The 12,984-nt window shown below is 38.6% G+C and overlaps 1 protein-coding gene across 1 annotated transcript in view; it reads right to left on the minus strand.

The window, feature by feature from the left end:
• Positions 1-254: 254 nt before the first annotated feature.
• Positions 255-12,984, minus strand: part of TPRG1 (tumor protein p63 regulated 1) — a 155,173-nt gene continuing 142,443 nt past the window's right edge. Inside the window, exon 6 of the mRNA XM_065943421.1 lies at positions 255-904. Within this exon, the coding sequence (XP_065799493.1) occupies positions 710-904 (195 nt within the window). The 3' untranslated portion in view covers positions 255-709. The remainder of the gene's footprint in view (positions 905-12,984) is intronic.

Here is a 12,984-nt window from a genome sequence, read left to right on the forward strand (position 1 = left end):
TACACTAATCTCAGAATTCCAACCTTCAGAACTGTAAGAAATAAATTTATGTTGTTTATTAGCCACCCAGTCTATAGTATATTTGTTATAGCAACTCAGACAGGCTAAAAGAGATATAATATGGAATGTATTTGGCAAGAAGATTAAAGACATCAAAATTAATAACTGTGACTATTAAAATCTCATAGAGAAATCCAAAATTTTGAAGAAGCTGAATATAAGTGGCTACTGATATACATGATCAGCAGACAGAAATGCAAAATTGAAGTCCCAGGGATGGGACTATGGCTTTAGAAGTCATCCTCATAAAAATGGAACTGAAATAATACAGATTGAGATCCCAGTGAGAGAGAAGATCAGGATCCAAGGGCTGAAAATAAAGACCCAGAACATGCCCACATTTGGAGGACCAAGAAACAAGAACCCAGAGGGTGTGCCCTGAGTTTATGATCAGGTATTTACTTGATAATGTTATTCAATATACTTAGGTGAATTTATTTTCTGATTTTAAGAAATTTCATAAAAGATCTGAAGTGTGCATTTATCAGTCTAATCAAGCTTTTCGATCTCCTAAGAAACTAAATATTTAAAATCATGTGATACTATTTAAAAGTAGCTGATTGTTTTTGTCTAAAAATATGGTGAGCTAAAACAGAATCTTCAATAATGATGTAGCTATGGATGATGTATTTATCCATGGAAAGGAGTGTCAAAAACCAATACTCCCCCGAGCAAGGGAATAGCCAAGTTTGTTTTGGTTTCCAATGAATGACATTAGCCCAGTGTAAGTCTCAATCAAAATGGGTTCAGCAAGCACCGTCAATCCCTCTCCTCTTCCAGATCCAGTGGAATTCTTGTGGGTGTTCTGGATAGCTGGAACAAGCTTTGACGTGAACTCAGACAACTGAAGAGGAAAAGAAGACACAGAATTAGTGAGTGCAAAGTAGGTCCAGAGACACACCCTCCCCAGCCAGTCCTCACAAAAGTTGACTACTCTCCTGGAACTGCACTTATTCTTACTACTTAAACAGAAATCATTTCTTGGAATTGTTAATATTGCTTCCTTAGTCTTTTAATATATTGATCTGTTAATAAGTTTTGTACATAATAAAATTAACTGCTGCATCTTATTTATTTTTCATTATTGATAACTTGTGCAACATTAAGAAGTCAGTTTAACAAATATTTGCTGATAGTCAGTTTGGATCAGACACCTGTCACGTACTACTGAAGATTCAGACAAGTGAGATATAGCCACTGCCCTTACAACGTGTGAGCGCCAAGTCACTTCAGCTGTGTCTGACTCTTTGTGACCCTGTGGAATGTAGCCCTCCAGGCTCCTCTGTCCATGGGATTCTCCAGGCAAGAATACTGGAGTGGGTTGCCATGCCCTCCTCCAGGAGATCTTCTTGATCCAGGGATTGAAACTGCGACTCTAACATCTCCTACATTGGCAGGTGGGTTCTTTCTTTTTTGCCACTTTATCTATTTTTTAATTGAAGGATAATTGCTTTATGGAATTTTGTTGTTTTCTGTCAAACATCAACAAGAATCAGCCATATAGGTACAACCATTGCTGATCTCTCCCAAAACCCCTCTCATTCCCCTCCCCACCCCACCCTTCTAGATAGTCACAGAGACCCTGTTTGAATCCCCTGAGCCACACAGCAAATTCCCATTGGCTGTGTATTTCACATGTGGTAATGTAAGTTTCCATGTTACTCTTTTCATGCATCTCACCCTCTCTCCCCTTCTCCCCCGGGTCCATAAGTCTGTTCTCTCTGTTTCTCCATTGCTGCCCTGCAAATAAATTAATCAGTATCCTCTTTCTAGATTCCATATATATGTGTCAGTATATGATATTTATATTTCTCTTTCTGACTTACTTCACTCTGTATAATAGGTTCTAGGTTTGTACACCTCATTGGAATGACTCACACATGTTCCTTTCTGTGGCTAAACAACATCTCATTGTATATATATATGTACCACAGCTTATTTATCCATTCATCTGTTGATGGATAGGTGAATGTACTTATATGCAGAGTACATCATGAGAAACGCTGAGCTGGATGAAGCACAAGCTGGAATCAAGATTGCTGGGAGAAATATCAATAGCCTCAGATATGGCGATGACACCACTCTTATGGCAGAAAGCAAAGAAGAACTAAAGAGCCTCTTGATGAAAGTGAAAGAGGAGAGTGAAAAAGTTGGCTTAAAGTTCAATATTCAGAAAACTAAGATCATGGCATCCAGCCCCATCACTTCATGTCAAATAGATGGGAAAACAGTGGAAACAGTGGCAGACTTTATTTTGGGGGGGCTCCAAAATCACTGCGGATGGTGACTGCAGTCATGAAATTAAAAGACGCTTACTCCTTGGCAGTAAAGTTATGACCAACCTAGACAACATAATTTAAAAGGAGAGACATTACTTTGCCAACAAAGGTCCGTCTAGTCAAGGCTATGGTTTTTCCAGTAGTCATGTATGGATGTGAGAATTGGACTACAAAGAAAGCTGAGCGCTGAAGAATTGATGCTTTTGAACTGTGGTGTTGGAGAAGACTCTTGAGAGTCCCTTGGACTGCAAGGAGATCCAACCAGTCCATCCTAAAGGAGATCAGTCCTGAGTGTTCATTGGAAGGACTGATGTTGAAGCTGAAACTCCAATATTTTGGATACCTGATGCAAAGAACTGACTCATTTGAAAAGACCCTGATGCTGGGAAAGATTGAAGGTGGGAGGAGAAGGGGACAACAGAGAACGAGATGGTTGGATGGCATCACTGACGCAATGGACATGAGTTTGGGTAAACTCTGGGAATTGGTGATGGACAGGGAGGCCGGCTATGCTGCATGCAGTCCATGGGGTCGCAAAGAGTTGGACACAACTGAGCGACTGAACTGAACTGCACTGAACTGTCAGTGGACATCTAGGTTGCTTCCATATTCTAGTTATTGTAAATAGTGCTGCAATGAACATTGGGGTACATGTATCTTTTTCAATTTTGGTTTCCTCAGGATATATGCCTGGGAGTGGGAGTGCTGGTTTGTAAGTTGGATTTATTCCTAGTTTTTTAAGGAATCTCCATACTATCTTCCAAAGTGGCTGTATCAGTTTGGTGGGTGGGTTATTTACCGCTGAGCCATTGGAGAAGCCCACACAGCAGTGACACTATAATAATAAAAAAAAATGAACTTTTAATGATCATACAAAGTCCATGAAAATAAACAGCAGAAACTGGCACGAGATATTAAAGAAAAACAAATGAAATCATATATGGTTAGAGGATCAAAAATGACTTCCAAAGGAGACATTTGAGGCAACCCTCCAAGGATTAATAGGGTTTCAGCAAGTGAAATGAGGTTAAAGATGGTCTAGCTGACTGCTGCTTTTCTTTCTAACCCAGTATCCTTCTCTCCAGTTGAGATTCCTCTTCCAATAAGATTGCCTCAGGGCTTCCATGATGGTACAGCAGATATGAATCTGCCTGCCAATGCAAGAGACACAGGTTTCATCCCTGATCCAGGAAGATCATGTATGCCACAGAACAACTAAGCCCATGCACCACAACTATTGACCCTGTGCTCTAGAACCTGGGAGTCACAACTACTGAAGCCTCCACACCTACAGCTAGTGCTCCACAGCGCAAGCTATCTAAGCCCCGTCTCCTTTCCTTCTCCTTGCAGAGAAGCCACTGCAATAAGAAGCCTGCCCACCACAACTAGAGAATAGCCCCCACTTCCCACAACTAGATAAAAGCCTGCACAGCAACAAAAATCCAGCACAGCCAATAAATAACTAATTTTTAAAAGATTAAAAAAAAATGTCTCTATTTTCCTTTGGAGAGCCACATTCTTCCATTTAGTGCAAATAGCATAAGTGGAGCTGGCTTTAGTACATGACTCAGTTCTAACCAATGAGAGGAATCCATAGGAGATTGGTTCAGGTATGGGCACGTGACCAATGCGGCTATGAAACATATCATCCAGGTCCAGAGGTATTCATGGTCATTTTGGCCACACGGTGAGAACCTGACTTAGACTGAAAACAATAAAAGGAAAGAACTAAGACATGAAGCCAGAGAAATTTTTCACAAAGCCATCCGAGTTACTAAATCAGCCTATCCTGAACTTTAAGTTAAATGAGTAAAAATTTTTTTAAAAACGAAAAAAGACCATTCTTTTGGTCAAATCAGGTTGAACTGGGTTGAGAGGAGGGTAATTCAGGGAGCACTACAGACAGAGATATAAAGAAGGAAACAAATTAGGAAAGCCCAGATCTTTGTATTTCCAATTAGCTCATTTATATCCATTAACTCATTTCAGTATAAGCCACTCAGGTAAGTAAAAGAAGGTATCATTATTTCCATATTAGAAATCAAGGCACAGAGAAAGTAAATGACTTGTCCAGAGTCACTCCATTTTCTCTTAATGGTAAAAAAGAATATTAGGAACAAGGGACTAGTCACAGTGAGATCCAAATATGCTTTGTAGGCAACTGGCTTACAAGTTTAAATTAAAACTTTCGGAGTATATTCCAATATCCATCTAAATTACTATGCATATTCAACCAAGTGACCAATGTTTTTACTTTTCTCCATGAGGAGGGCCAATCTTTGCTTTGAGGGACTAATACAGAGTGATGATTCGATGAAGAAAGAGAAGCCTGTAGTTGTTACCCATAATCACATTTTTATCCTGGACTGTTACTTTTATACCAAATTGCCCTTGGGCAAACCACTTCTCCATTGTAGCCTTAGTTTCCTTGTTAGTAAGAAAAAAATCTAAAATTTAGAATATATCCATCATTACTACTTGACCTAATCTATAACGGACAAGGGGCTTCCCTGATAGCTCAGCTGGTAAAGCAACTGCCTGCAATGCAGGAGACCCCAGTTCGATTTCTGGGTTGGGAAGATCCCCTGGAGAAAGGATAGACTACCCACTCCAATATTCATGGACTTCCCTGGTGGTTCAGATGGTAAGAAATCGGCCTGCAATGCAGGAGACCTGGGTTTGATTACTGGGCTGGGAAGATCCCCTGGAGGAGGGCATGGCAACCCACTCCAGTCTTCCTACCTGGACAGAGGAACCTGGAGGGCTACAGTTCGCAGGGCCACAAAGAGTTGGAAATGACTGCAGTGACTTAACACAACACAGCACAGAACAAAAGGGATAAAAAATAGGAAAGAGAGAAAAACCGTGCGAATAAACTTATGTGATTTACTTGTTCTGACTTTACTTGTTTTTGACTTTATCATAAATTTACTTGTTTATGACTTTATCATAAATTCACTTCTCCTTTATGAGCCTCAGCTTACTCTTTGAAAAGAGGCATTGAAATCTATGGTTTGGGGCTAATTTTGTTGTTTAGTCACTAAGTCATGTCTGACTGTTTGTGACCCCGTGGACTGCAGCACGCCAGGCTTCCCTGTCCTTCACTGTCGCCCTCAGTTTGCTCAAATTCATGTCCACTGAATTGTTGAGGCTATCTAACCTACTCTTCCTCTGACCCACACCCATCTCCTTTTGTATTCCATTTTTCCCCAGCATCAGGGTCTTTTCCAACTCTTCACATCAGGTGACCAAAGTATTGGAACTTCAGCAACTCAGAAGTTAAAAAAATGGTGACTTTATGATAAATAATATAAAGTTTGCTAGAGTGCATTGATATCTGTGGGTTTTCAATAAAGTAATAGTTACCTAATTAGATAATGTCAAACCTTAATTTAAACTCACTTCACTGACTAAAGAATCTAATAGATAAGCAGGGTTTTGCTTGTTTACCATGAGGTTCAGGCTATAGTAACAAAGACAGACAGAAGTTACCTCTTATAATTACTCCCAGCACCCTCTTTAAGACCTTAGAATGGATCTAAATATTACGTGCTAGTGAATGAAACGAACTGTAGTCATATAGCCTGGAAATTCTGGAACGGAGGACATCATTCCTCACTGAACACTCCACCAGTGCTTTAGTGACTGGATAAGAAAAGCAGCAAGTGTTCTTTCTTAAGTTTCCAAAGAAAAAAGCAAAATGGGAAGAATAAATTAATTTCAATAACAGGAGTATTTAATTTAATTGCTATGTTTAAAATCACAAAGTAACCATGGTCAGAAGCTAAGTGTGCAGATTCCAGTCATTCATCTATTGTTTTATTTGCCTTGCCTCATACTCTCTAAGAAGCCACATTCCTCTACATAGACATACCCACCTCACAGCAATCTAACCATGTCCCCTCCATCACTGTGTATAGGGGGAAAAGTATGTTTCCTTGCCCAAAACTAATGGTTAGATTCTAGAAGAATCATTTAATCTCCCTGGATCTTAGTTTATGTATCTGAAAATGGGAAAATAATAATGATGGTAAATACCAACTTCATCAGACTATTGTATGAATCCCAGCGAATTGCTCAAAAGTATTTTAAAGCATACTATTTATAGATATAAATATTATCAGAGGCAAGAAAGAGTTTAGATTCCTTAGTCCTACTCCTTTCAATTCCAGACTTTGAATGCCAATTTCCTTTATATAAATCATAGACTTGAGAAAGTATTTTTTTTTTTAATCTTGTGATATGCCCTATTTTAAAGTAATAAAAGTTCCCTGGAGGCCAATGGATATATATTCAATTCTATTCAGAAACCATGACTTCAAAAGACATGGATTGTGCATCAAAGTATCTCTTCCAAGGTATTTATCAATTATAAAGGAAAAATACTAACTTTACAAAGGAGCAATCTGGCATACACCATCTTAGACAAGTAATTAAGGTTAATATCTGTAACAAGGCATACAGGCATAGTGAACCTGCAATATGATGCAGTGAAAGGACACAGCACCACTTCTGCAGTATTTGTGCCCTTAAAAAAGCAGACTTCAACCTAATCATGAGAAAACATCAGCCAAACCCACCATGAGAACATTGTATCAAAAGCCCCAAGGTCAAAGAGAAAAAAGAAAAAGGAAAGACAGAGACTGTCACAGTTCGGAGGAGAATAAAGAAACAGAATAATTAAATATAACAAGGAATCTTGGATTGAATCCTGGAGCAGGCAGAAGACATTAGGAAAAACAAAACAAAAAACTGATGAAATTTGGATAAGGTCTGTATTTTAGTTAATAGTACTATGAAAGTGAAAGCGTTAGTCACTCAGTCGTGTCTGACTCTGTGACCATGAACTGTTGCCTTCCAGGCTCCTCTGTCTGTAGGATTCTCCAGGCAAGAATAGTAAAGTGGGTTGCCATTTCCTTCTCCAGGGGATGTTCCTGACCCGGGGATAGAACCTGGGTCTCTTGCATTACAGGCAGTCTCTTTATCATCTGAGCCACCAAGGAAGCCCTGCTACAGTATAGTATTGTAGTGATGTTTATTTCTAGGTTTTGATACCTGTGTTATAGTTATGTAAGTTTCTAGAAGAGTTTGAATGAAATTCTAATATTTAGGAAAGAATTCATGTTCTTAATTTTCCAAAGGGATATAGAAAAAAATCAGGCTCGATACTTTTTGAAATTTGTTTCTTAGAACACTACATTTCCTTATAGGTTGGGTGACCATATCATACATTATCCAAATCAGGATTCTTTTGAAAAGCAAGAAAATGCTATTATTAATAGTATTAAAAAAAAATGCACGCCTGAAGATTTGGGGAAAAGTTAGGGAAGAAAAACTACAATCACATCAATCACAGTTGCTTTATTTTTATCAGTTTTATGTATTTGGGTTCTGAGAAAGGTTTTCTTTTTAGAAAACTTTTCCTTTAAAAAATAAAAAAAAAATCCACTGTATTAAGCTAAGAAACTCTCTGATAGTCTGTTCAGTCCACAAAGAGTTATAATGCCCATGGCTCTTATTCATCTTTCACAACCAAGCTCAAATCCTTTCTCTTCCACAATGCCTTCCCAAATAGTCAAGGCAAAAGTTACTTTTTATTCTATCACATTTCATATATGCATCTCAAACATTTCATCCATTTTTCTGAGAATCAGAGTCACAAGTATGGCTATTCATCTATACAACTAATCTAATATTTCTCTACCTTGGAATTATTGCTATTTGGGGCTAGGAAATTATTTCTAAGAGGGGAGTATGTCCTCCAGATTTTAGAAAGCTAAGCAGTAGCACTTCAACCCCAGGTGTGGCAACCAAAAATGTTGTCCAATGTCCCCCAGGGATAAAATCATCTCCTGTTGAGAACCACTGAACTAAACGAAGAATAGAACATGATATATCATGAGTATTCAGATCAAACAGATCTGGTCTTACATTGCTAATATGGTTCTCACTAACTGTGTGATCTTGGGCAAATCTAACCTCTCTGAATTTTATAGTTCCTCTTCTATAAAATAAGGATATTAATAGCATCAAATTCATAAGTTGTCTACAAAGATCAAACTAACTTTAATAAATAAGGATTTGTAAAAGCTCTATGCACATGTGCCCACCTGCTAATGTCTTCCAGGAAGGTTTGGGGAAGGATATAAAATTAAGCTGGAACTTGGAGTCATATTGCAAAGGCATTAAAGGAAGCCTATTGCCAATAATCAATACTGTCAATAAATAATTAACTACATCATCATTGAATTATGATTTCCTGAAGTCCAAAGCTCAGTTCACCTTAACTTTGCCATGGGCAACACCTTCTTGGCTGTCAGGATGCCTTTTCACAGATTTTATTTATACATATATACATATATATATACATATATATATATATATATATATATATATATATATATATCAGATTGGATTACAGAATGCCTCCCCAGTCCTCATCGTAAGTTTTATTTCATGAGAATTCTCTGTGGCCTCAGAATCAAAAGGCTGGAAAGAAAAAGTTGACATTACTTTACATTCAGTGAACTTGGCATTTCACTCGAGTCAGATGCCCTTCATTTCTAGTCATTTCTGTGAGCCCTTTAAGAAGAAGATGGGCCATGAAGACAGAGGGACAAGCTGGGCATGAAGGAGAGGCAGACAAAAGGCCAAGTCCCCAAGCTGGCTCTTGAGCATTTCAGGCACCTGAACTTAATCTGTGCGACAGGAACGTGGTGTCATTTGATATGAATGCCACCAGTCACATACTTTTCGTTAAAAGCTTTCATACGCCCACCCCTGGCTCCCTCTTTTATTCTAGTCTCAAAAACAGAGGGTGAAGTTTAACAACTCCGGTTACAGAAGGCCTGTGTGCTGGTTAGGGTAAAGGATAGGGGTGTAGCGGGGTGTGTGTGTGTGTGTGTGTGTAGTATTCTTGACTTTACAGCGATTATTTACCAGCTGAGTGACTGGGCCCCTGGTTTGCTTCAGGTGCTGTCTGCCAGCAGTTCACTGCCCAGAGTCTCAGTTTTCCTTATTACAACCATCTCTTGCTTCCTGTTTACCCTGGGTAAAGAGACCAGGTTTCATGCCTGCAGGCCCACATTCCTTTGCTGAGCAGGTTTTCTAAGCCTCAGGCTACAGGTTTCACCCTCCCATTGTAGCAAGTGAAGCATGTTGAAATAAAAAGTAAGTCCATCCAACATCGAACAATGGAAATCACTTGGGAAGCTGCACAGCTGAACAGAATATTTATATCATCCTTGCACGATTACTTGGAATTATCTTTATAGAGACACTGTGACTGTGAGTATGTTTAGGAGCATAATAGAGCAAAAGGGAGGATGAGGCAGAAGCTTTTTTCCCTACAAATTCTAATTTCCATCTTCATCCTATTCTATTTCCCCAACCCTCCTCGTGCATATTTGCACATGCACGCACACACACATACACACACACACTTTAAATTCTAGCTTAAGTGAATGACTCTTTGTCCAAGAACATTTTATACACCTTTGTAATTTGCAGCTTCTAATCATGTTTCTTTTACTTAAAATGTCTTTCTGCATCTGCTTTGATGGCTAAATCACTCTTGAGTTTCACAAGTGTTAGCACATTTGTTAACTTCTGGACTTAACTATTCTTTTTGCTGGGCTCTGATAGAATCTTTTGATTCTCTCCATCAACAGTATTTGCACACTAAATTATAATTTGTTAAGTAGGCCCTTGGACTGCAAGGAGATCCAACCAGTCCATCCTAAAGGAGATCAGTCCTGGGTGTTCATTGGAAGGACTGATGTTAAAGCTGAAACTCCAATATTCTGGCCACCAGATGCGAAGAGCTGACTCATTTGAAAAGACCCTGATGCTGGGAAAGATTGAGGGCAGGAGAAGGGGACAACAGAGGATGAGATGGTTGGATGGCATCACCAACTCAATGGACATGGGTCTGGGTGGACTCCAGAAGTTGGGGATGGACAGGGAGGCCTGGAGTGCTGCGGTTCATAAGAGTTAGACATGTCTGAGCGACTGAACTGAACTGACCATTTTTTGCATTCTCCCTCTAGATATAAATGTCTGGAGGGCAAAATCTGTTTTATTCTTCTTGCTATCCCAACAATTAGGGCATCCCTGGTGGCTCAGCGGTAAAGAATCTGCCTGCCAGTGCAGGAGACACAAGTTCAATCTCTGGGTTCCAAAGAGCCCCTGGAGAAGGAAATGGTACCCTACTCCAACATTCTTGCCTGGAAAATCCCATAGACAGAGGAGCCTGGCAGAATACAGTCCATGGGGTCACAAAAGAGTAGGACAGAGCTCAACAAATAAACAAACAACAAAATCCCAATGATTATCTACTGCATTGCTCTGCATATATTAAGAGTATGCCAGGTGGATACTTAACAAATATTTGTTAAGGAATGCCATAACAATCCAGTGGTTAGGACTCAGTGCTTTCATTGTCAAGACCAATGAAATTAGTCATTCAATCTAGGTTCAATTCTTAGTCAGGGAATGAAGAATCCAAAAGCCAAGGAGCCAAACAATTAAAATAACAAAAATAAACAAATAAATAAATATTTGTTCAGTCTATGTGGTGGGAAACCAAGGGGTTAAGAATATAAAGTTACATTTGATTACTAAAATATTGGTTCAGTTTCAGAATTCCCTCAGAAATAAGAAGATGCCAGACAAAAGTAAAAAAGGGTTGGTCTGTAACTCACTTTGATTAGGCTATAGAGCATTCATGATCTATTTACTATTATTCTACAGCTCTGGACTCAATCACTGGTTCCTCTCAACAAGACTCTCCACACAAAGAATCCATTAAGACAATGTGAAATCAAGCACAGTTATCAGTTAGATCCTTGATCTATAATTTGCTTAATAAATACCACTCTGTAACCTGTCTACACTGACTAAACTCACTTTAATTGTTCCTGCAAATTGCAAGCCCTCCAAGCTTCATGTAGATTAGAGAATATATCACAAGATTCCTTTAGCTGCTCCTTATTGATCATGCCTCTAATTATGGGTAGCCATAGTAATGGTGGCTTAAGTTGATTTTCAAAACATGGAGCTAGTCTTGACAGTTCAAATTGGTTGGAACATCTGACCATTTAACTTGGCCTATGTAAATGTCCAAAGAATGACCTCTTGATGTCAGAGGGCCAAAAACTCCACCCTCAGATCATTCTAATGCTGCCATTTTCTGAATATGCATCTGAAGAAGAAGCAGGTAACTCAGGTATGCCTGCATGGAACACGGATCGCCTCAGCTTTTTGTTGTCTCCAATCACCTTTCTCCATGCCTCAGACCACCCTGCTTGTTTATTTCATAAATATCTTAAGCCTCTTGCCTTTGGGGAGGCAGATTTGAGATCTGTTCTCCTCTCTTCCTTTTTGGCTTCCTTGTGAAGAAATCCTTTCTCTGCAAAAAAACTCAGCATCTAAGCATTTGGCTTGCTGCGCATTGGGCAAATGAAACTAATTCTGTAACAAATGGCTAAAAGAAGAAAGATATGGCTAGAAGTTGCAAATATAAAGTGGGTGAAACAATTAAGAATAAGTGACCTTGGTTGTAAAAATATGGTATCATATCCTACCCTATCATATATCATAGCAGTGACTATTAATATGCACACACACAGACTTCCTTCTGGTTTTTAGACATTTCCTTGAGCACTGACAAATTGTTTGAATGGAGAAATACAGTTATTATAATACCTCAGTCAATTCACTTAACCACTCTAAGTACCTTCACTTTTAAAGTGGAGATAGCATTCTGACCTCAAAGAGTTTTTGTTAGTTGAATTACATGAAAACATGCAAACTGTAATCAATAAATATCATGTAATTACAACATTTATATGAAATTATTATGTCTTATAATAATAAAAGCAATATCAAAAATGTTATTTTCTATTTTCACAACTGTTTTATATGAGTAATGCAAAGTATGTGAATGTGCAGATTGAAAAAGTTGGTAAGGCTTGGAGATAAGCAAGAATATCTGGAAAGAGTTGACTATCATACTTATTAGATGTAGAAATGATGCAGAGTTAGTGAGTTAGGTAAAAGAAGTAATGAATTTTGACACAGTATTTCATAAATTAATGGAGATTTTTTAGATCAGTGCTGAAGGACTTAAAGATAGTATAAATTTTAATTTGAATGCAATTTACCCATTAAAGCTCCTTCCTCAGGTACCTTTCAGCCCAATCAATCCCATGACTCAGCTTTGCCCCAGTGTTGTATGATCTGACACCTATATTACCAGTTCAACTTTCTCTCCTGAGCTTCAAACAGACCTAAATTTCTAACTTCCTGGCAACCAGTTCAACTCCACATTCCAAGAACACTTCAAACTCAACATGTCCTAAACAGAATCCCCAAACCTACTCTTCTTTTAGTTCTCTCCATTTAAATTAATGGACTCACCATCTACCAAAACAGACCATACCATCTTTGACTTCTTCTTCTCATTCACCTACCATATCCTATCAGTTATCTTCTTCCACTGATATCCTGAATATCTCAAGATGTCTTTGTTTCTCTCCATTCCTTAATGTAGTTTAGGTACTTATATGTACCATATGAGCCAATACAATTATGGTGAGAAATACACAAGATTAAACTCCAGCTAAGCTGTCTGTGTCTAAGACAC

This window comes from Muntiacus reevesi, chromosome 8, assembly GCF_963930625.1.
Source record: "Muntiacus reevesi chromosome 8, mMunRee1.1, whole genome shotgun sequence".
Taxonomy (NCBI): domain Eukaryota; kingdom Metazoa; phylum Chordata; class Mammalia; order Artiodactyla; family Cervidae; genus Muntiacus; species Muntiacus reevesi.